Source organism: Tympanuchus pallidicinctus, unplaced genomic scaffold, assembly GCF_026119805.1.
Source record: "Tympanuchus pallidicinctus isolate F22 unplaced genomic scaffold, pur_lepc_1.0 scaffold24, whole genome shotgun sequence".
NCBI classification, from domain to species: Eukaryota; Metazoa; Chordata; class Aves; order Galliformes; family Phasianidae; genus Tympanuchus; species Tympanuchus pallidicinctus.
The window spans coordinates 1494657-1518983 of NW_026294741.1; the positions used below are offsets into that span (position 1 = coordinate 1494657).

Here is a 24327-nt window from a genome sequence, read left to right on the forward strand (position 1 = left end):
GGAGGGATTTGGAAGAGAAGTGAGGAAACATGGAAGTCCTGCGTGTGCTTGTTGCAGAGCACTTGGTCCTTGTAGGCTCACCTATGTGCCCCCTGTCTGAATGTTGAGACAGGGTTCCCTTACTTCTGGCTGGTCCAGAAGACACACTTCAGTCAAACACAGATTCTTTTGTTCAGCTATCGGGTGGCATTCCAGGGGCTGTTTTTTGTGGGAGGTTAGGATGATTTACAAGGTGGTTATTTTATCTGCTGTTTGTTGAATCAAACTAGGCTTGCACGCCCTTATTGATGGCGAGAATGTGATTCAGAAATTCAGTGACTTCGAGTCAGAGACCGCCTTTATTTCTCAATGAGAGCTCTGGCCAGCTGGCTGTGCTCCTTTCTATTACCTGCAGTACCAGTGGCTGGTTGGTGCAAAGCATTCAGAAATGTTCCTTCACGCAGTGCGAGTGCAGCTCCACAGAAATAGATGACTTCTTGGACAGAATTGAGGGTGCACGCAGCAGGATGCTGTCTAGACTTGCTGCCCTCTGACACATTCAGTGCACCACAAAAAAAAATATAAACCTTTTACATTTTGCTAGGATATAATCTGAGCAATAGAATAACAGAGAAACCTAACCATAGCTGGGAGGTTTTTCTGGAGTTCTACTTCCACATGGAATGAAGTTCTGTTGTTACAATTCATAATTTTCATTGGAAGGAGGGTATTTCTAACAGTAAGGCTGTGAAGATAACTTCATACGGTTAATATAGATTGTTCTGTGTACATCAGCTTACATAACAAGGTGTTAACGTGATTGTACAGCTCCCAAACGTTTCCACAATCACTGCAGCAATAACAGAACTAGCAGAAGTTCAATGGTATTGTCTGTTGATAATTGACCACAATAATAAAAAGCCAGTCAAGTGGCATCTGTTGCATTGACAGCGAAGACAGGCCTGAACTACCTCTGCTGCCTTGCTGGGGGTAACTTGGTTTTCCACCGCTCTGTAATGCTGCAAAAGTAGCTGGGAACAACTTCAGTGATCTCCTCTGTTACGGTGCTACCCCAGGCGGATAACTTTTGGAGGATTAATGTCATCGTTTTTGTTTTCAGAGGGAATTCCCAAAGTTCTTCACGTTCCGTGCCCGGGATAAGGTAAGCTGTACAATCTAAAGTCTTTCTTCTCTAAGCACTCACTGTATCCTCTCACGTAGCTGCTTGTGCTGCTGTTGCAGGGAGCTGCTTCAGCTCAGCTTCCCTGCACAGTGTGGTATCTTCACCTTCCCACACAGCAGTAAATTCCAGGAACAATGATGAGTCTCTGGCAACGGGATAAAAATTAATGCATTTGGAACCTGACTTAAAGCTTCTGTGTTTGTGGGTTTCATTCACAGCGTAACAGGGGAAGTGTAGAAGCTGTGTAATGATTCGATATCAAACTTCTTGGCTTCCCTGAAAAAGAGGGGAAAGAGCTGGAGAACTTGCTGTCTCACATTGTGTGATCCACTCTTAGTAGTTCAACAATTTAGTTTGAATTTTTAGCCTTTTAGGGCATATGAATGTAATATAATGGATGTACGAATGAATGCAATGGGTATCATCCAGATTTCTACATCCTCAGTGTTCCACCCTCTTAACCCTCCTCCTCTGTACATCCTTCCCTCTCTGCTCATGCTGCGTTCCTTCAGTTTGAAGAAGACAGGATCTACCGCCATCTGGAGCCAGCGCTGGCTTTTCAGCTGGAGCTGAACCGAATGCGAAACTTTGACCTCACCGCCATTCCGTGTGCCAACCACAAAATGCATCTCTACCTGGGAGCAGCTAAAGTTGAAGTAGGAACAGAAGTGACAGACTACAGGTTCTTTGTGAGGGCCATTATAAGGCATTCAGACCTAGTTACCAAGGTGAGTTTTGTCACCCAGCTGAGCTCTCTTTCCAAGACAGCCTATAAAACTCTGTAAATCCCTTGAGAATCTGCCTGAAAACATATAGCACACATAGAGTGCCGCAGTTGTGTGCCCTCTCTTTGCTCACACTGGCTTTGCAGCAGCATGTCTTCAAAGGCAGTATTCCTGTACCTTACAGAGATTTTTCTCTGGGCTGTGGATAGTCAGAAATCCCTGCAGTAGTTATTTCTCCCTGTTCCTCCTGCTACTGAAGCAATAGTTTTACCTGTCCAAGTTCGTATTTATGCTGACCTAAACAAGTCAGCTGGATATGTGGACCCAGAAGGTGGGAGTACTGCCCCTGTGACTGTGATTGATCTGTTTCAGCGCTGCGCATCCTGCTGATACTAATGTAACCTGTTTTCTCAGTCAAGTCCTTCTGCAGTTTTTCAAAGGCTGTTTACTTGGGTTGTGATTTTTGAATAGAAGGTAAATTATTTGTTGACAATGTCTGGCAGGAAGCCTCCTTCGAGTATCTGCAAAACGAGGGAGAGCGATTGCTTTTGGAAGCCATGGATGAGTTGGAGGTGGCATTTAATAATACCAACGTGCGCACTGACTGCAATCACATCTTCTTAAATTTTGTGCCTACTGTCATCATGGACCCATCTAAGGTATGGCCTTCTTGCCAACCCTGAACTGTTTGTTTTTCTTGGGCTTCGCTCGCCAGAATAAACGGTCGTTTGTTGTCTCTCTATGCTGTGTAACTGCACCTATTGACTGAGTGCATTTTAATGGCTTGGTGAATGACGTGCAGTTCCTACCAGCCTTTTTACAGCAGAAATCACAAGAAGTTGGGGACTAGTGTTACAAGTGATAACGTGAGGGTCTGTTTAGTTCCTCCAAATATTGGAGTTCTGCTTTTCAGTAGTGAGCCATGGGAGTGCTGAGAGATTCTGCACTGCTTGTTCAGTTATTTAATGACTAATTTTGATTTCTTCTTGTCAGTGTAAGTCATATGGAGTATACTTTTGCCTTGGGAATGGGCTGGTAGTGCATGTTACTACCAGATAGAAAGAGAGTAATGCTGTGTGTTAACCCAGATCTGTTTGGGGTAGCTTCAGAAGCCTTTTAGGTAAAAACAGCTCTAACACCTGTGCTATTTGCCAGAACCACTTCTCATGTTCCTTTTGTCTTTTAAAGACATGAGGGATTAGAATGGATAAACGAGTTTGTAGGCATAAATTACATTTGTGGTTAGCAGACCACTGCAAAGCAAGTCCTGGATATGCTGTAAGGGCTGCATGGCTGCGTTTGGTTGGGAATCAACATTCTGCTCATGGTTACCAAAGGATCTGAGAGCTGACCTTTCCTCATGAGAATAACTGAAAGTTTAAAAAGATGAATTGGTTATCGGAGTAAGGATCTCTTGCTTGCTGACTTTAACTCATGATTAAAAATTGGTGATTTAAATTGCTTTTGAATAAATGCGCTCTCAGTGAATCCTGACCCATCAGTTCTCGGGAGCACCAGGGGTGTGCAGCCCCGATGTTGGGCAGCCTTCAGATGCACACCGTGACTTTTTCCTGAGCAGCAGTGGAAAGGAGACTTTTTTTTTTGGAAAGAATGTTAAAAACAGACTATAAATTGCCTTCTTTTAATATGCGCTATTTGCCAACAGTAGTATATTACGAAGTTTAATAGAACACCAGAAGGCCAAGCTCCAAGCAGTAATTACTTTGTTGATTTAAAGCACTGTACCGTGTGTGCTGTGAAACATGATTATTGTGCATATAAGTGCTATACAACTGTTTGTCAAGGATTTCACTTTCCTGTGTTTTGTAATTCTGAGCTCTGAGCTGTGCTTGCAGGAGAGAGGTCAGTGCAGGGGACGCAGTGCTTGGCTGGGCAGTGAGGTGTCTGAGTTCAGTGCCATCCCTGCGTTTTGGGTCCTGCTCCTGCATATCAAGAGTTGTCAGGATGAGAAAGGGTCTGGTAGCAGCTCGTGTGCTGCTGTTTGGAGCTCTCTTTCCGCGGCCCCAAAGTGCTGGGCTGTCCTTGGAGCAGAAGCTTACAGCTGTGGGGTGCTGTGTCCAGAAAGGTGAGGCAAGTTCTGCTGTGTTTTAAGATCGAGGAATCCGTGCGCAGCATGGTGATGCGCTACGGGAGCCGCCTGTGGAAGCTCCGCGTCCTCCAGGCCGAGCTGAAGATCAACATTCGGCTGACACCCACAGGAAAGGCCATCCCCATTCGGCTCTTCCTGACCAACGAGTCGGGCTACTACCTGGACATCAGCCTGTACAAAGAGGTGACGGATTCCAGGACAGCGCAGGTATGGTTCCACATGGCTCTGTGGTTTCGTGCTCAAAGTATCTGTGGGGGGCGTATTGCACCTGATAGGGCTCTTCTGTGGTTTGCTGTGTTTTCAGGTAATATAAAACAGCCATAGCAATATAAAACTTCGCCACACCAAGAAGAGCATATCATTGTAAAATAATTGCAAGAGGAACGTAGGAGTAGTAAATATAATGTTTTGTAAAAGTGCATGTCCCCTAAAAGTGCATGTCCCCTAAAAGTGCATGTCCCCTAAAAGTGCATGTCCCCTACTTGTTTTGTGCGTGCTCTCAGAAGCACGGTGTGAATTTTGGGTGTCGTGTTTGGAGCCAGGAGCTGGACTTGATGCTTGTGGTCCATTCCAGCCCAGCATGTTCTGTGATTCTGAAGGTGTAGGGAACGACTGGGGTAGGGTGCTATAAAACTGTGGAAGGTGCTTTTATGTCATTTTTATTAAGCGTAATGGGCTTTTTTGTAGTGGTTACAGCTGTTCTCAGGTCTTTGTGCTTTTCATGGCGTGAGAATATTGCGGTTAACTCAAATCCTTACGTATCCTAAAGTGCACGAACCATAGGAAGCATGAAAAATATTTAAATACAGGAATGTTTACATCTCCCGCTGTAATAATCTTCCTGCCATGCAGAAGTAGCAACAGAACAAATTGCCTGGGCAGCGTTAATGTGCAGCCCAGAGTGCTGAGTCACCTCTTCTCCCCCTCTCCTCCATTGAATTCTTGCAGCCTGGCTGCACAGGCTGTCCAGTTCTCAGAGATCTCAGAGCAGATAGCAGCCACATTTTGCTTCATTTCTGCCTTTGAGTGGGGATGAGAAAAGAGAACGTTTCAGTAATCTGCAGTAGCTGAGCTTTACCCTCAAGTTTTGTTAGAAACTTGTGAAGGTCACTGTGGATCAGTACGGGTTCCTAACGGGGACCCTGGCCCAAATGCGTGTTGGCCTGAGCAGATAGCCATCACCAAAGCAGCTTCACAGAGGAGTGTTTTTGAAAACAGTGTGTGAACTGTTCCTTTGAATATAAAGCCTGAAATAGACTTTTTTGCTGAATTTTCTTTCTTGTGGAATTCTTCAATTATCTCCCCCGCAATTAGAAAGCATCTGTAGTTTACAGTATCAGATCTGATATCCGTTCTGTTGATAAGAAAGCCCGATCGTGTTGCTTTTGTCAGGTGCATTTCTATGAGGCAGCATTTGTGCAGCCCTGTCCCAGTTATGCAGTGCTCCTCGTGTTTATTTCTCAGTTGAAATAGATTTCCTTCCAAGTCCTGGCTGAGTGGAATATATAGTGCCATGAAGCATGGCAGCTGATAATTCATGTTGCTACTCTGGGAAAATCTTTTAAACTTACAATATCAAAACTTCAAGCCAAATGACATATGCAAGTCTTGACCTAGCTTCCATGATCAGTCAGTGGAGATACGGATACAGTGCTATTCGACTCCATAAATAACAGAGTTCTCCTCTCTGCTCCCAGCCATCACAATCCATCGGCATAGATACGGTGTCAGGGGAAATACTGGTGAATGTGAAGTCATCTATGTCACCGGGTTTTTTCTGTGGGGACGTGGCTCTGTTCACTTTGCTTTCTGCTGTAATGCAGTAATAAGTCAGTGATGCTCAGATCCACACAGTTATGGTCCAGCACTGTCTCCAAAGGGTAGTAATGCATGATGAGGCATGGTGTTATAGGGTATGTGAGTATTAACATATTTGTAGGGAACAGAAGCAAGCCTGGCCAATGTGGAATATCCAGATGATTTTTGTTAAAATATGAATGAGGCAGGTCTGTGGAACTGGTGGATTAAGCTGTAATTGGCTGTGTCTTCTGCTGCAGATTATGTTCCAGGCCTATGGGGATAAACAGGGACCACTTCATGGGATGCTGATAAATACCCCATACGTGACCAAGGACCTTCTTCAGTCCAAGAGGTTCCAGGCACAGTCTTTAGGGACGTCCTATGTCTATGACATTCCTGAGATGTTTCGGCAGGTGAGAGTTCTTTGTTAAGGCCTGGTGGATCGTTCTGAACTTCTCTATCTGCAAAGCACTTCTGTGCATTGCCATCCCTGCTTGTTGGGAAACGAGTGGCCTGGAATGGCTGACAGTGGTTCCCCAGGGCCTGCACAACTCTGAATTGGGCTGGCTTTGAAAAAAATGAGGATTCTTGATACACTGCTGCTGTAGCTCCATTAATAAATCTAACAGCAGAACTTGAAATGTAAACCGTCTCGCATTTCTTGTTTGTGTTTCTTTGTTTTAGCACCCTGTTATCCAGCCTTCCTGAAGGTTGGCCAGTGCATGCATTATAAAACGTGCTAATGAGCTTCAGAATTGATTGTGTATCTGATTTGCTGGGTTCTGTCCTGAATCACATAATTTGAATTATGCTAATTTGGTGAAACTGTGTTTCATAGTTTAAATTCCAAAATAAGTGATATCCACTGAATACTGCCAGTCAAATTGTGGGGAGGGGGGATTTTAGAGGGCTCTGTCTTGAATGTTAATTCACAGCGGATTGAACAAAAGCTTTTTCTCAACAAGAATTTGTCTCTTCATCCTCTAGTCTTTAATTAAACTCTGGGATTCCATGAATGAACACGCATTCCTGCCAACACCGCCGCTGCCGTCTGACATACTGACGTACACTGAATTGGTGCTGGATGATCAGGGCCAACTCGTGCACATGAACAGGCTGCCAGGAGGAAACGAGGCAAGTTGCACTTCTTTAACACTGCTTTCCTTTCCATGTCCTGCAGTACGTTGTGTCTTGGACTAGGTTTGACAATTGTAATGAAAATTTACCAAGCCAGGCACAAAATCTATTCATTCAGTCTTTCATAGATGAAATCTCCCTCTTGGAAATGGGATTTTTGTTTCATTAAAAATTAATACCTTCCATACAATGGATATTTTAAACTCCATAGTAAATGATGATTCCATTTCAAACCTGTGCCTATGCTATTTTTTCCTTCATAATTAAAAAGTGCTCGCTCAGCTATTCCAGGTAACTGGGGTTTATGTTTGAACCAAATATGTTTTACAAGACTAAATAGAAATGTTTTCATCTGCTTAAAAATGAAAAACCAATTTTATGCTTGCCATTGAAATACTGCCATGTTTGTGTAGCACGTGGGCAAGGTGTGTGCAACATCCCCCTCTAGTGAGTGATTTCCGTGGGACTAACGGGCTGCTAATGCTGCCAGACTAATTGCTGCTCCTTCAGCTGCCGTGGAGGAGAACGGACAGCTGTGGGCTTTTGCTGCTGTGTTGTGTCAGCAAGCCGTGGGTTGCAGCATTAAAGCAGCCTGAGAAGATAGCCAACTAGTAGCAGGTTTGGGGTTGTTTTTGTTTGTGTTTGGTCTTGGCTAGATGGGATTCCATAAGTGAATGCTTCTGCAGTAATTTAAGTCTGAACTTTCTAATGATGGTGTTGATGTTTTTGGCATTGCTGAACCAGCGTAGTGCCTTTTACTGGTTATGGAACATAAGACCTGTCCAAACGTCGTTGTTACACTGAGAACATCAAGGATGGTGATGAGAGGAAATAGGGGTTGCTATCACTGTTTATTACACATCTCTTATTGGGGGAAGGTTTCGAAAATCGTGTTTTTAGATTGAACCTAATTAGTCAGTGGTGACTACGAGAGCAGTGCTTCCTCGCTGGCCTATGGCAGAACCTCCTTAAGCAGGACAATTAAACCCGGCCGGGGCTGTGCTGCTGTGGAGCCTCACGCCATCATCGTTCTCTTTCTCTGCACTCGTTCAGTGTCTGAGTGGATGGTGGCTGGGGAAACAGCAAAGTCCCTCAGGGACGTAGCTCTGCTCTTGCTGAAATTACAAGCACGGAGCTGCCTGGGCATGAACATGTACTGTTTACTCTGCCAGTATGAATACAAATAGTCTTATTATAAGAGATTTTGTACCCAAAGACCACCAAAAAAAAAATTAGGAGTTTTATTTAACCCTTGGTAGACTTCGTTGCCCTCAGTCTGCAAACAAACTGTGTGGCTGTTGCTGTGTGTGCGGTGTTATGTCCTGTGCAGGATCCGACCCTCCTGGGGCAGCCAGGCTGAGGGGTTCAGCCGTTGGAAAGCAGGACACAGAAATGCAGCATTCCCCCGTGTTTTTCTGTCTCCTCAAGATCTCCTCTTACAGAGGTGCACAGCAGTGCCGCCCTGCCTTCCAGCAGCAGCAGGGCCGAGGTGGGGGCCTGGAGGGCAGCGCTGGGTTGGCTGCCTGCCGAGGGGTGCGGCGTGCAGCCCACAGCCGGCAGTGCTCAGCTGCCAGGCAGTTGCCGTGGGACCCTGTGCAGCTGGAATGAGGTTTGAGGCGTCGGTATTGAATTCTGTTACCAATAGCTGCTGCACACAATGGCGCTCATTCAGATGGGAGAGCGGTCAATCTGAGCAAGGGCTGCGGCGGCACTCTGAAGGACAGGTGACATTCACGGGGTGACGAGCTGCCGAGCGGATTCATTCCTCCCCGCTGCACTTCCTTTATCAGGATGAGCCGACTTGAGGCTTTCAGGGTTTAATTTCGCTCAGCTGAGGAAACAAATTTTCACAAGCGTGCGCTCGAGAGCCTGTCCAGCAGAGATGGAGGCGGGGGGCTGGCAGGGTTCAGGCAAGGGCCTTACCTTTGTTAGGGCTGCTCAAATTCAAAGGGGGAAATACTTGGGACTGTTGCAAGGATAATTTAAGCAAATACGTTCTAAGAGTCTTAATTTGTGCTTGCTGGGTGCTGGTTGTTACAGCATGTGTGCTCCCCCAGGTTTGGTTAGCAGTGCCCCAAGCTCTGAGCTGCTCCACTGTGGGCCTCGGTGAGCTGCTGGCTGGGCCTGCTGGGCAGGGCATTTCCAGGGGAGCAGGACTTATTTTTATAGAGGAAAGTTCTGGCTGTAATCAGTACAGCTGCTGCTCAGCACATTCAGGCCTCTGTCACTGTTCTGCCTGCTGGTGGCCGGGAAGATCAGGGCAACGCTGTCACAAATGGGATTTGGTTTTTGGGTGATCCTTCGTGGAGTCGGGAGTTGAACTTGAGCATCCTTGTGGGTTCCTTCTAACTCAGGATGTTCTGTCATTCTCTTACACCTGTTTTATATCAGAGATTCAAACAGAGCTATTCCCCCACGTGAGTAGCGCCTCGCCAGCCTGGTATCAGCTGTGCTGGGGCAGGGCTTGTCTGTTCTGCTGGGGCTGTGCTAAGCAGTCCGAACAATTACATTTTCTCCATGTGAAAAGGGGTCAAGACACTCCTCCTCTTAAAGCATTCAGTTCAGCTAAGTGCCCTAATTGTTTTAGCCAGCCGGTGAAATTGAGAAGCTAGCATAAAATCTGGAGATTTGCAGGCACTGCATTCAGCTGGATGTCAACAAGAGAGGCTGCAGTCCCTGCTCTGATCCTGGGCAGAGCAAGAGCTCAGAGCAGGGAGTCTCCCATCCCCACAGGCTCTGCTGGCTGTGCTCTGGGCTAACCAGGCTGATGCTGTTTTTGTTTTCAGAGAAATCTGTGAAATGGGAAATCTCGAAGAACTTTCACAATGTGAGAGGTTTTTCTCCGTTTAGCTTATGACCACTTCGTGTAACCCACCACCTCATTTGGCACTAATTATCTCTTTGCTGGTAGTCTCAACAAAGAAGCCAAGGGCTTAATGGACCATGAAAATACAACTTGTTATTTATTCCTAGGCAGTGCTTGCTCCTTCTGAGCAGAGGATCTGTCCTGTCATGGCCACGCGGGGGAGCTTGCAGTGCTGCTGGCCGTGCTGTGTGCTCTCATAGCCCAGAAGGCATCGCTAATGCTGGGCCTTTTTCCATTCCCATGCCCTCTCAGTACAGCCAGAGCTCTTGCTGAAACACATCTGCTGTTTCTTTGGGCTGCAGACAGAATCCTGGATGTTGCCTCGAGCTGTCTGTGAGACGATGTCTGTTCCAGATCCTTCTCAGTAAGCTCATGAACAGTCTTCTGGTCCCCAGTTACTCCTCCTTATGTGTCCTCTGTTACAATGCTGGCTGCTTTGACACCTCTGCTTACATGTGAGACTGCTCCAGTTAGCTCTGTCTGCTACCATAACATTTCAGTTATGAATATTATCAGGCCGGCACACTTGATAAGATGGAATATGCAATCCTAAAAAGTTAAGAACAATTTGCAAATAATTTTCAGAGCTGGTAGGTATATGTAGGAGAGCTGAAGGAGACAGTATTTTATCAGCAGAACCAAATACCAGTCAGTAGCTCCCTTCTGATGCTCCTGAGTGTGTTGCTGGATGAGGACTGTGGGACAAATGGGGCACTTAGTGCACCACTGTGACCACATCAAGAACTAAGCAGCAGAAGGTGGATGCTCAGCTCATCTCCGTTCTCAGTTTATTAGACATGAGCCTTTGAAATGGTCAGAGTTAATATAGGTGAAAGGAAACAAATCCACTTGCGTTAGGTTACAAAAGTACATTTACACTAAAGTGTTTTTCACAGGAAAATTTCAAGTTCATACCATGCTTAGATCTCGATTACAGCGCAAGACTTCTAACATTCCTACAAGTTTAATTTAAAAGAAATAAATAAATGGGAGCCTTTCTTCACAGTGACACAATCTCACATGGTTCAGGAGTGGGACGGGTTCAGTGTGGGACCGAAGCGTGTGGCTGAGACGTGCTGATGTTGGGAGGGATGGGTTTGGGCAGTCCCAGAAGCAGGGCCTCACCACCTGCTGGTAAGAGCCAGCTGAGCTCCAAGGGCAGAGAGCCTGCGGCAGCACCCGGCGTCACCCTGCAGCTCAGTCTCTCTGTAAACGTGTCATTTTCCCTCTGGGCGCTAGATGTCACAGTTTTTCCTTCTCAGCAGAGTGAGGCTCAGAAGTAATCCTAGCTGGAGGTGTGTTGGCAGGCACCTTTCCCTGGCCAGGTGACATTGCAGCCAGTGCTGGGCAGAGGGCTGCAGCGCCGCTGCTTCTCCAGCTCCGTGGATCTCCTGGGGCTCAGAGGTGTAGCTAATGAATTTTATACGAGCACAGCTTCGCAGTTGAACTGCGCGTTCTGCTTTGTCACCCCATGTCCCTGCGTTTTATGACAGGCACAGGGCATTAAAACATCCGTGGGCTCCGTGCAGCAGGCAGATAAGCGCTCTGAGAGAGCCGAGAATGTGGATGGCGAAGGTGGGGAATTAACATGAAGGTGAATGGAAACACCCACCCATCTTCACACCCCACCCCAAACCTACCGGAGAAAAATAGTTGATTCCCTTTTATTTCCCAGTCCTTCTTCTTGATGAGTTGTGGGAGCAATCCTGACCTGAAGGCCCCCGTGGCACTGGGAATAGGTTTAAATAACAGGGAAGCTGGACAACTATTTGTGCTGCACAGCAAGTGGTGGCTCCTCATCTGCAACACGGTACAATTTCAGGAGGTGATCCTCCATTGGCAGAATGATTTTAGCCCCCATCAGCGAGATGCTTGGGTGTCACAACGCGGTGCAGGGGCTGGGTTGGTGCACAGCATGCTTTTGCTGCAAGCAGGAGGTTTTTTTTGTTTTTAGCAAAAGATAGAAGGTCTGGTGGTGAGTGGAACATAATACAAATTTTTGGACGTTATAAGAGAATGGCCCAAATTTCTTGCAGGATTTCATTCAAATACCTTTGTAAGTAGAGCTCAGAAGTGATGGTGCAAAGATTAACTTGTATCTTGGCGTATATATTTGAACAGTTGGACACACGTTTGCCTACAGTGCAGGAAGTTCCTAATGAAGGTTGCCCTATGGTCTGTGTGATCCATCGGTCTGTTACTTTACGAGATGTGAATTGTTTTGGCTGAAGTTTTCAAGCTTTACACCTGCCTGGAAGAAGATATTAGCATTTTGTGTGGAAACCTTCATCCAAAGCGCTGTGTTTTGATGCAAAAGCTGGCAGTGATGTTCCCAATTAATCTGTGGGCTCAGACAGGAGCTTGAATTTATGGAGAATGTGGTTTAGTTCAACACGATGCCTTCAGCTATCCCGGAGATTGCTACAAACCTTGCAACACAGGTGTGGATGCAGTCCAAGCTAGTTTTGCAGTCTCCAGCAGTTGTTGGAGCTTTCCTTTTGGAGCTCTGTGCATCCACCCACTTTCGCTGGTCATCAGCCAGCCAAGTGCCCTTGGTCTGGTGGAAGGAACCAAGGCAGCAGGAATTCATGTCGGGTTCTTTCCAGTCCCAATCCCTTGCAGCTCATGCACTGAGCAGCACTTTGCCACATCTCCTGGAGCCATTCCTCCCTGTGCCTCATCCTCACAGCCCTGCGTTGTGCAGCACTGCGCCTGCTGTGAGCTCGGCTGCGCCTCCTGCTGCTGACGATGCCTTTTTCAGAGCCAGGAAGAAGGGATCCTGGATTCTGCTGTTCCCCTTTTGTCAAGGTGGTAAGACTGAAGGCCTCAGCAGTCTGTTGTGCCTTTCTTTTGGGAGCTGGCTCGTGCTGAAAATAGCCTTCTGGCTTTTGGTCATGGCTGAGTGCGGAGAGGCTTTTTTTCTGGGTGTTGGGATCCAATGGTGGAACACAAAAATGGTACAGCTGCATCAAGTAAAGTTTCTGGGGGTGTGTTTGTTCCCTTAATAAAGCACACCTTGCCCATGGCTGTGCAGTGATTCAGTGTTTGGGTTTAGCTTTGGGATAGACAGGCTGTAAGGAATGAAACAAGTGCCTGTACCTGTGTTCTCCCAGCGTTGGGGTGAGTGTGCATGGCAGGAGGGGTGGGCTGGCAACTGCTCCTCACATGCAGGGCTGTACAGCTGCCACATTTCCTTCCTTATGACAACTTCAGTACATAATAAATAATGACATACAGACGTACTCACGTGTTATATATGTTTCCAACATATAAAACCCCCGTGCAGTACAGATGCAGCAGAATGGGAAGAAGGCAGCGTTTTTTTGTCGGGGTTCTTTAAGTTCAGTTAAGTGAAGCGCTTGGGCTCCAGCACCATCCTCGTGGTGGGATAGGAGGAAACAACACCTCTGCGTGGCTCAGGCTGCTGACAAACACTGAGCAGTTGCAGCTCAATCCAGGTTCTCCTCCAGCCGCATTGCTCCAGGGATGACAGGCCTGGAATGTCCCCCTGCCCGCGATGGCACTGCTGGCTCCCCAGCCCCACGCTCGCGCTCTCGGGGCGGCTGAGGTCGGCATGCTGCCGTTCCCTCCGTGCACGTTGTCAGCAGCCCCGGCTGCCGCCAGCAGTCAATTTGTCACTGCATCAGTGTGTGTATTACTGCTCACATCGATAGCGCAATTAATGTTGAAGTCAATTTTGGTGTTAATTTTAGGCCATGATTAGTGTTGACACTGTGCGTCAAACGAATGGCGTTTATGAGAGCCATGAAAACGAATGTTAGTTAATATCATGTTTTTACTATCTGTTAATGGTTACATTAAGGCAAAGATCTATTGGGAGAAGATGTGTATAAAATTATATATATAAAACTGGTGCGTAATGTATGTGTGCTGTGCAATTCTGTGTCGCTGGTGCTACTCAGGGAGCAAATGGCATCTGAGCACTGAATCCTAATCACAGTTTGGAACATCAGAAATAATGATCACTTCTGATCGGGGGTTGTGAATAATTCATCTGGTTTGATTTTCACGTTCTGTCCGGTGATACTTTTCAAACCAAATGTGTTCTTACAGGAGAATAATGGTCCCACTTCCTATGGAAATACCGTGGCACAAATCATTTTGCCAACATAAAAACAGTTAAATAAGACGGTTCCTGCTTTTATTTTTTTCCTCCCTCTCCCCTTCGTTGCTGGGTGTGCTGGGAGGAGAGCTGTGGCTGGAGAAGGCAAACTGTGCTGCCTCTGCACAGAGCCCGCTTGGGAGCCCCTGCCGCTTGCCATCACTCTTTGTTGTTCTGACGGTGCTCTTAGGTGATTAGCTCAGCCTGTCTAATTAACCTGTAACCTTAGTGCAGCATCTGAATGTTTCTTGACCGCCTCCAGGGACGGTGACTCCACCACCAGCCTGGGTGGAGGTCTGTGTGCCCAACAACAGCCGCGTTCCGTTGTTTTGGGGCGTTACAACTTTGCTGTAGTGCTGCTGTTGCAGCAAAGCAACCTGCTGACCTTTTAGGGATTTATGCTCCTGCGTTTGAAATGGCTGCGCTGTCTCTCTCTGCCAAACGCTGCAGTTGGGTGCTGAGATGTAACTGTAAATCTGCAAATATTCGGAAGCAAACAAACAAATTAATCCTGTGTGACATATCCTTCAGAACAGCAGTGGATGAAACTGAGACCAAGGAGAAGGTGAACAGAAACACCATCTTTCTGCCAACCCGCAGCCTCAGCTCTGGGAAGGGAGGCAGAAGGCGCAGATCTGCCGCTTGTGGGATTTCTGGGTTGCTGCCTGCTTTACTTCCCGTGACCCTTTGATTAATCCCTCTGTCTTTTTATTTTTTTTAATGAGCCTGTTATGGCATATCTTACTGCAGATACTGATTGGATCTCAACTATATATTGTGCCATTTTGATTTGGATTAAATGGCACATATCTATCTGCTGCTTCTCCGCTCTCCCCCTCCCGTTTCAGTTCATCATGTTCAGAATTCAGAGTCTCCACAATGAGAGTTTCAAACCCCTGATTGCAGCGGATACGCAATCGGCTTGAGGAATGTGTACTCAGAGCTTATGATCCTTGGGCAAGCAGAGACTGGGTGATGCATGTGGCTTTCAAGGGACGCTGCTATTTCCATCTGTTAATGGCATTCCAGGATGGCCAACTCCCCAGCGCGGGGACGCGGCTGAGGGATGGGAGACGTGGGGTACAGATGTTGCTGATCTCCATAAGATGGGCCAGAAGAGATCGTCTAGTGATGTTAAAAAGAAAAATATGCAGCAAAAAGCATTACTTATCCTGGCGGGCTTGGGAAGAAACTGCTGCAGTATTTGTGGAGGAGAAGGGGAAGAGCCGGAGGGATGAAAGGAAGGACAGTAAATAAGGGAGGGAGGAAATGAAAAAGTTGCTAACATGAGGACAGGGTCAGAGGGAAGCATGCTGCTGTTATTGGGGTTCCCAAGGAAAAGACTGAAGTGCAGCATACACAAGAACCCGTGCACAATTCTTTGCTTTTACATCTTGAAAGTATTCATTGACCTTTTGTGGCTTTCTGTTCCTTTACTGCAGATCGGGATGGTAGCCTGGAAAATGACCCTCAAGACCCCGGAGTATCCTGAAGGCCGTGATATCATCGTCATTGGCAATGACATTACGTATAGGATAGGTTCTTTTGGGCCTCAGGAGGACGTGCTGTTCCTGAGGGCTTCAGAGCTTGCTCGAACTCACGGCATCCCCCGCATCTACGTGGCTGCCAACAGCGGAGCCAGGATTGGTTTGGCTGAGGAGATCCGGCACATGTTCCACGTTGCATGGGAGGACCCAGATGACCCGTACAAAGTAAGGAGGCACGGGAAATAGTGATGAAAGTCTGCATAGCTCAGGAGATTATCCTGTTTTTACACAGCCTGTCTTAATCGAGATGGGCTATGTAATTGCCAGACTGTTAGGTCCAAAGTTGGTATTGGATCTGTCAGGCACAGAACTATTATCCAGAATGAGTTAGTGTGGAACACTGAAAGCGTTCCCAGGTTCCAGTGACTTCAGCTGGAGCTCTGATATTGAGACAGGATGTTTGCCTCACTCTTAAATTAAATTCTGCTCCCTGGAAACTCTCTTTTTGGGTAAGGTTGCTGGGAAACAGGAAGGGCCTACAAATGGGAATGAATCAATGAGCTGTTTTTCCCTTCAGGGATACAAGTACTTGTACCTGACACCACAAGACTATAAGAAGGTCAGCGCTCTGAACTCGGTTCACTGTGAACACGTGGAGGACAATGGAGAGTCCAGGTAAGCGCAGATGAGACTGAATTAAAAGCTTTCTGCACTTCCTTGGGTGCGTGTGAGGGTGGTGCGTGTCGCACCCTTGTGTTCAGCTGGAGAGCTGGAGTTCTGTGTTCTCAGGGCATGGGGCGTGAGGAGTTGTTTGAGGAAGGGCTGCGCTGACATTGTGGTGCTGCCTGGGGCTCCAGATTGTTCCCAAGGGTCCTGCAGTGGTAAATGCTCTGACACCAGGATGATGATTTCTACCCAGGGACTTGCAGTCTAAATTTTGCAAATTACTTTTTGAGTAGACTCTAGAGTAAGGACAGAAGAATTCCTGGATGAAGGCTAAGCTCTCCGCCTGTTCTGGGGGTTGCACTGCCTTACAGCATTAGGTTTTCCATGCACGTCTCTGCTCCAGGCGGCTGTATTTTCTCAGCTGCATCCCAGAGGTAGCTCATCTGCAGATGAGGCGGGAAGAAGTTTTCAGAGCTAGTTGAAGCAGGAGTGCTGCTGCTGGCAAGAGAGAGGAGGATGTGCGTGGGAAGAAGAAAGCCTGGCCTGCAGCCTGGCAGGCTCTGGGAGAACAAAGGAATGGCTCTGGGTGTGGGGCTGCGCGCTGCCCGCCTGCGCATGGAAAGTCAGCGGCTCTTCAGTGAGGCACTTCAGCACATGCTCAAGTGCTTTGCTTAGCGAGGGCCTAGAGTGGGAGATAGAGGCCAGTCTGAGAGTGCTGAGTAAGAAGGGTCCGTGCTGGGGAAGGAAGGCATGAAAGAGGAAAGTAAAGGTGAGAGCTTCATTGTAATCTCTAGTTGTTTTGTTTCTTTTGGCTGCGTTCTCTTCCTTTCTTGCCTTTTTTTTTCTACAATCGGACTGCATCTCACGTCCTGTGGGGGTGACACAATGCTTTTCATGGGATCTCTCTCCCTTGACATTTCCTGTTCGCAGTGCTGCTCACCTCACATGTACATAGGGCTGTTCATGATGCTCAGCAAGGCTGCAGAATGAGCTCCTGTGTGGGTCCGAAATGGGTTTTATGCACATTGCTCTTCAGAGCCTTAATGATATTTAGTCACTTTTCATTTTCTTCATAGCAAACTGATTCAGCAAATCACTGGACCTTGTGACTCAAAGGCTGTATGTGTCTCCTTCAGGTATAAGATAACAGATATTATCGGGAAGGAAGACGGACTTGGAATAGAGAACCTCAGAGGATCTGGCATGATTGCTGGAGAATCATCTTTAGCCTACGAGAGCATTATCACCATCAACTTGGTAATCCCTCGCTGCTTTCTATTCTTCAAACTTTATCATCTATTTCAGCTAAAAATCCTGTAGTGATATCCAGGAGATACACCTGGGATCAGACATTTGGTTGATGTAAATTGACTCCTGTAGGCATCGAGCAGCACTGTTTGCACACCAGTACTGGGCTGGATCCATTCATTGTAAATGGAAGACACTTTTCAGAAAGGTGCCATTGGGCTTCGTGTTTGCTCAGTCAGTAAATTACTACTTCTCTCCCTTTTTTAAATAAAATGCATAGATGTTGAAATGCTGTGTTTTATGAAACAATAGGTTCTGGAGTTTTGCAGTAAGGAGTAGGTTTTATAACTTTGTAATGCAAACATGGCTAGTTTTACTGTTTTATCTAGATGTTTGAATCAATAGGGTTTGGCTGTGTGGTAGGACAGAAATCAATGTGATTTCTTCTATCCTTTTTCTTTTTTTAAGGTTACGTGTCGGGCAATTGGAATTGGAGCTTACCTCGTTCGGTTAGGGCAGAGGACCATCCAGGTTGAGAACTCTCACATCATCCTGACTGGCTGTGGAGCCCTCAACAAGGTAAGTGTTCACACATCAGCCTTCAGAGCTGTGCGGGCTGAATGGCTGCTTCTGTGAGTTGTGCCTGACACTTGAGCTGCCATCACTGTCCCTGCTCCATACTTGGACCCGTTTGCTGTTAGCTTCTGGAAGAGCTGTGAAGGGAGGGCCGCAGGGACTGAGCCCCGACAAGGAGAAGAAGTGGTACAGGGTTCATCCAGAATGACTTTCAGTCTCTTTATTCTTTTCTGATGAGAAAAGTCCTTTCTTGCACTTGTTCTTCTTGACAAGAACATTACGTTGATGGCCAGAGGTGCTGCTGCAGGTGTTCTGATTGGAGATGGGCAGGGGACCTGGGCAGCACTGCAGGTTGAAGGGCTTGAGCCTGAACCAGGTGAAGGGGAGGAAGGAGGAGCAGCTTTCAACACAGGTTGTGCGCAGTGGCTGAAAGACAGAAGCCCGCTGGGCAGCACCTTCTCTCACCCCCTGTATACTGTTATAGGAGAAGCAGAGTTGTTTCCAGTACCTGGATGACCATGTTTCCAAATACGTGGGCCAGAATCGCCCTGACCTTGGTGTTAGCACTGGGAGAGCACTGAAGCCTTGGGAAAGAGAGCGGATGGTGATTTTCAAGGGGTGAAACCTGCTGGAAGCCTCAGCTGTCGGTGCAGGGAGGAACAACTGAGGCTGTAAGAAAACTTAGTGCTTTCACCACTAAAATGGCTCACCAGAGCCATTTTCTCACCAGAGGCGATTTTTCTCCCTTGCTGCCCCCTGCCTATTAATATCCCAGCCTCCAGCTCCTTGTGTGCATCAGACGCGGCTCGCAGCCAGCCCAGCTCTTGTCCCTCTCACTGAGGGCTTTGTTTACATGGCAGTTAGGATTGTGCGGGCGCCGGTGCCCTTCCCCATTGTGCAGCTTTGTTCGCAGGCACTCTCCAGCACCTGGGGTGGTTGTGCTTCATCGCAAGCTGCGTTTCAAGGAGTGCCTGCCCGACAATGGGAGATAAAAGGAAAACAGTCTCTCGTTGAATTATTCCCCTGAATAAAGGGGGCTCTGCAGAGAATGAAGCATTGATCCTATCAACTCCAGGATGCGGTACCCTCAGTTAGATCTCTTACACACATCACACACACCTGCATCAATGGAAGGAAAAGAGGCATTTGAAGATCCATCCTTCAAAAAGAGATTGAGCCAGTTAGTGCTTGCTGAAGTGAAGTACGTTGCCTGATTCCAGCTGTCATTTGTTGGTGATCAGGGTCCTGCAGAGTTTCCCAGATGGCGCAGCAAGCCTGTGAAGTCTTCTCTTCTTCTCTCTTCTTTCTGGGTTTAACTGCATGCTCTGCACATGGAGTGAATGTTTGTTTTTATGTGACCAGATTAATCTCACTAAGGTTTAGGCACTTAAAAATTAAGGATTTACTCTAAATTAAGCACCTGACATCTGTCAGAAGGCATAGGCAGAAGGAGATGCTTTCAGGGTGTGACTTAGCCCATCCTATCCCAAGGCCTTTAGTGGTCTGATTGTGTTCTTTTCTCTCCCACCATGCTCTGTTGGAAAGGCATGTACTGTTATGTAGGCACTGAACCTTCAGCTGCCTAAAGGTTGGCAAAGGAGGAGCCTATTGCATCCTCTGCAGCTTTCCCAGTAAGAAGGCTGAAGCGCAGACCCACGAGAAAGTTTAGCTGTCCTTGAGGAGCAGGAGGCTGGGAGTCCCCACTCATCTGGATGTGTCTGTGATGCATCTTGCTAGTTTATATGATCTTCATTTTTCAATCCCTGCTGTTCTGGTGAGAGTTTCTTGAATGGATCCAGCTCTGTCTGTGTCCCATCTGAGGCAGTGAAGTGACCTCCAGTGCTCTCCTAAAATGTCTGAAGCTCATTCCAGCTGAGATGTTCAGCAGGGTGCGCAGCACATGATGAGAGCTGATGTGTTTGTGTTGTCTTGCCATGGAGGCGGTATCTGCTGAAGTTTTACACCCTGTCTCCTTGTTCTTGTATGTAAACCTTTAAGCACTTCTCCCTTGAATTTGGATGGACTATTTGTTTTATTTGCATTCCCTTTTGGCTAGAAGTTGGGTCTCCATCAGCCAGGGGGCAATTAAGTGGAGTCTTCCCTTGAAGGAATGCAGGGGCTCTTTTTGATGGCATGAAGTTTGATGTGTTCTTTCTTACCAGTGCATGGATCAGGTTCCAGGAGAGCCTGATGGTGGGAACCTATTGCTGTTTTGCCTCTGTAGAGCAACTGAGCCTCAATTCTTGTTGTTCCCTTGGATGAGATGCTGAGAAGAGCCCTGTGCAGGAAAGCCAGCGCTTTGCATTGTGGCCTTCAGGTGATCCCCAGTTCAGTGGGCAGGGACTTTGGGGAAGGATTGTGCCTGCAACAGAGATAAATAAATGGAGACTGCTGTCTTGCATGGCAGTTAGAAACGAATGTTTCTAATACAGCTGCATTCAAATAATCCTTGGGCTTTTCCCAATTTGGTGTCAGAAGTGTGGGACTGTTTTGTTTTATTGCTGACTTTAATTCCTGCCTTCAAAGAAGATGTTGTGCAAACATTATACGCAGAGCTGTGTCTGCATACGTATCTTGAAAACGCGATGTAAAAATGGTCCCCCAGCAATGGAGGGAGTTGGGCTTGCCAAAAGCAGTGAAAGTTTTGATTTTTTTAATTTTCCTGCGGAATGCTGGGTTGTTTGTAACATAGAAGGGGAGCAGAGAACTGTGAGAAGCGTTATTTGCCAGCAGATTCGTTCGTTATCGTTATGTGAACCCAGCTGGAGAGTTTGGGCATGGAGGGGAGGTCCGGCTGCCAGCATCAGGCTGTGGCCTGGGACGTAGGCGATGAGCTCAAGGTCAGCATTGCTTTAACAGAGGCTGGTGCTGCTGGATCTGGCTGATGGCACGCGGGCTGTTTGCATCCGTGGCACCGCGCTGCACTGGGGAGGCACGTCCCGGCCGTGGTGGCAGGCAGGGTCTGCGTTCTCTCGGCCCTGCTGCCCATGTGGGTGCCAGAAAGCGCGGGAGCCGTGCCGGGTTTCCCTGTGCTGGTGATGAAGCCGTCTTTGTTTGCGGTCCAGAGCTGCGGGCAGGGGACAGCCGAGGAGAGGTGCGCTGGGCTCCGGGCTGCATTTCATCTGCACCCCTTTTGTCTTCGCCAGCGCGTTTCAGCAGGGGGTGGAGAGGTGGAAATGACATTTCATTCCTCTCCCGTGAGCGTGTGCGCGCCTGTGCTGAGCCCGCTGACCCCCCTGGAAATTGAAATAATGATAATGCGCGTCTCCTGACTGCATCAAAGTATCAGCACATCAAAAGCCAGGAGGCATGAAATGCAAATGATAAAGTGAAAGCAGATGGATTGTGCATGATCGCCTGATGCCCAATGAATTTTAAAAGGTGCTGGTTCACATGGGGAGAGGGGCTGAAATAAACACGTTATCCCTGCAATTTTTTTTTTGTTCTTGCCGCTCACTCCTGACAATATTTTTTCACACTTGAGCGAGCAGCCACTCCATCTCCCTCCCTCCCTCTCCCTCTCTTTCTCTCCCTCTCTCTCGCTGTCTACCTCACACACGTCTCGGGTCATGTCGCCGCAGCTCCGGTGGAAATAATAAGATATAAACCACGAGGTTGTTATTTGCATAGAAATAGCATGGAGCCCCAGGCAGCATGGGAGAAGGACACAGAGATCATTTGTCTAAAATTTTAATGAAAACTTTTGCTGAGGCAGAGATTTTTTTATTTTATTTTTTTTTTTAACTTTGGCTGCCTCCCCCTTTTCCCACCCCTGTGCCTTCCTGCACCTCCCTCAGCTCCCTTTCCTCGTCACCAGCTGATCGTGCTGTGGTTCCGAGGGCAGGTGACGTGCTGCTGCTGTGCACTCACAGGTTAATTTCCAGTGCTTTTCTTCTTAATAGAAGTAAGCTAAAGAACTCCCAATTTATGCATTGCTTACATGGTTCGAGCTTCCAGGACTACATTTCATCTCAGTCCTCCCAGGGATGTTTCCAAGTCTGTTGCTGACCTATTTTTAATTAGTTTGCTTCTCCTTGTCTTTTGTGTTGAAAAGAAATCCTGTCTTTAAGGCTGTTTCATTAATGCAAACAAAGAGTGGCTTTCCATCACATCGCTGCCCGTCCCACGAAGTGCCGCCTGCCCAAAATGTCAGTGTCCCCTTGGCTCTGTGACTGTCATGGGATGAGGTGTGACAGTTGGGCTCTGCCTGCTGTCTCCAGAATCTTTCATACCGTTCTGAAATTCTTTCCTTGGCGTTGTTCCCAACCGTGTGGATCAGTGAGAGCGGCTAAAGGGTTTCTTTTCTGAAAAAAGAAAGAAGTTCTTCCATTTATTGTAGCAAATTTCCCCCTAAGAAGGGTGCTCTGGATCACGGGAAGAATAGTCAGAGAGCATCCATAGGGCTGCGAAGAGTCTGCATAGCAGGGGGCTGGGAGATGCCAAGGGAATGGATCCCTGTGCTGTGGATATCTGGAGGTAAGGAATCGCTGTGGCCTCTGTTACTGCTTGGGCACTCCTAAAATGTTGGGTGAATGCATGGAGCAGATGGACTGGAAGTAAATGATGGTCATACTGGAGAGAGAAGTGGGAGCTGCCAGGAGCCTTAATCCATTTGTGCTTGCAGGGTGTGTGGGAAGGCACCTGCCAGCAGTGGTGTTTTGGTGGTATCTTCATCCTCAGGGCTTCTTTCTTTCGTCCTCAAAATCGTATTCATTTAAATGATATCTGATGGTATTGTGGCCTGTTCCAGGCCTGGAGGAGCTCAGGAGGCAATATACAGATGTTGGCAGGTTGCTGCTGAGGAAACTGCAGAACCTCCTGGGGCTGCTGGGGCTGGGTTGGAGTGTGCAGCAGGTGGGGACACGGGGAGCAGCAGCACAGGGCACGGGGCTCCTTGGAGGAGCTGCGGGTGAGGAATGGGAGGCTCACAGCCTGCCAGTCTGTCTCGTGCGAGTGATCCGTCTTCAGCATCGCAGGCAGTAATATTTACCCTTCAATTTCACAATCTGGAAAAATAAATAAAGGCCTGGTGAGATTGATGCTGTTCGGGGGGCTTACCGTAAAATACAGAATGTGAAAAGCTCTTCTTTTGAGATTCAAGGCGGGATAGCTCAGTATCTGCTCCAGATGACTCCAGTCTTGGGATTAGATCAAAGCAATCATGTGAGAGAAATCATATGAGTTAGAACAGCAAGTGCCATCCCTGTCATTCAAAGAAGCATTATAATTATTAATGCATGATATGAATCTTTCTGTAGAGGCACAGCAAGACTATTAGGGAGACACATTAGGGTGCGGGCTGTTGGAGGATACTGACCCAAAGGGGCTCTGAGAGGTGTCAGCCAGGAGCTCACAGCAGCGGCTCCGTGGGGACGTCCCCAAGGTTGTCCTGCTCCTGGCTCAGTGGCAGGAGAGGCTCCCCCACTACTGGGTCACGATGGAGCCCTGCGGTTTCCTGGGTGGAGGCTGCTTCTTTGTGCTCACCCAGAGCAGATGAAGGACCTTGGGTGGTGGAGGTTCCCCTGCTGTAGGTTACACCTAAGAAGCCAGTCTGGTTTGGGAACGGAGGTCAGAATAGTTACGGAGTCATGCAATGGTTGAGTTGGAAGGAGCCTTACGGCCCGTCCTGCCCCAACCCCTGCTGCAGACTGGCTGCACCCCAGCAGATCAGGGGCTCAGGGTCCCATCCGTGGCACTGGGCACCACCTGGGCTGGTGGCATAAAGGGCTTCACTCTGCCTAGAGAAGTTGTGAGCAGGATGGGTGCCTGAGCTCAGACAAGAGCAAATAAACAAACGCCGGCCTTCATTTCTACATTTTATTTTTAATTGCCTTTCTTTAAGTGGTGATATTTGTGTATTGTTCCCATTAGAGACAATTTACGTTCCAGACATCACATTATCGGTCCCTTTATGTTTGCTTAGGGAAGAAAGTCTAATAGATTTCTGTTGACTTTTTTTTCCCTCCCTCCTTTTATCATTTTTAATATGGATCTCGATCAGTTTATCTGTGTGGATGGCGCTTGTACGGTGTGGGCGCGCGGTATTTATTCCCACTGAGCAGCAGTTGTGCACATTGGCCCCTGTTCTGCCTGTCTAAATCTCTCCCTGCACCTTCTAGGGAAACTCTTTGTGTTTTAAACCCCGCATACATTTCACATAGCAGGAATTACATCCCAGTTCCTGGTGATCCTATAAGGTACGTTTCGGTGCAGTGCTCTGCCACCTGACATCCCACTGGAGCTGAATGGAAGGAGACATTTTTCAGATGTGTCCCAGAATAGCTGGTCCTGCCCTCCCATCTCTGGGGGCGTCCCTGGGAGCGTGTCAGGATGATGGCCTATGGCTTTTCTCAGCTGTGAATTGGAGACACATTTTCTGCCATTCTGGATGGTTGAGTGGGAACTTTAGGAGCTGCTCTGGAAAAAT

At 47.6% G+C, this 24327-nt stretch overlaps 1 protein-coding gene across 6 annotated transcripts in view; it reads left to right on the forward strand.

The window, feature by feature from the left end:
• ACACA (acetyl-CoA carboxylase alpha) overlaps nucleotides 1–24327 on the forward strand; it is a 107118-nt gene that overhangs the window by 55121 nt on the left and 27670 nt on the right. For all 6 annotated transcript variants that reach the window (XM_052688917.1, XM_052688919.1, XM_052688918.1 and 3 more), the window contains 10 exons: nucleotides 1100–1141; nucleotides 1675–1890; nucleotides 2391–2546; nucleotides 4001–4204; nucleotides 6055–6210; nucleotides 6785–6931; nucleotides 15366–15635; nucleotides 15988–16085; nucleotides 17213–17333; nucleotides 17793–17903. In XM_052688917.1, the coding sequence (XP_052544877.1) occupies nucleotides 1100–1141; nucleotides 1675–1890; nucleotides 2391–2546; nucleotides 4001–4204; nucleotides 6055–6210; nucleotides 6785–6931; nucleotides 15366–15635; nucleotides 15988–16085; nucleotides 17213–17333; nucleotides 17793–17903 (1521 nt within the window). The remainder of the gene's footprint in view (nucleotides 1–1099; nucleotides 1142–1674; nucleotides 1891–2390; nucleotides 2547–4000; nucleotides 4205–6054; nucleotides 6211–6784; nucleotides 6932–15365; nucleotides 15636–15987; nucleotides 16086–17212; nucleotides 17334–17792; nucleotides 17904–24327) is intronic.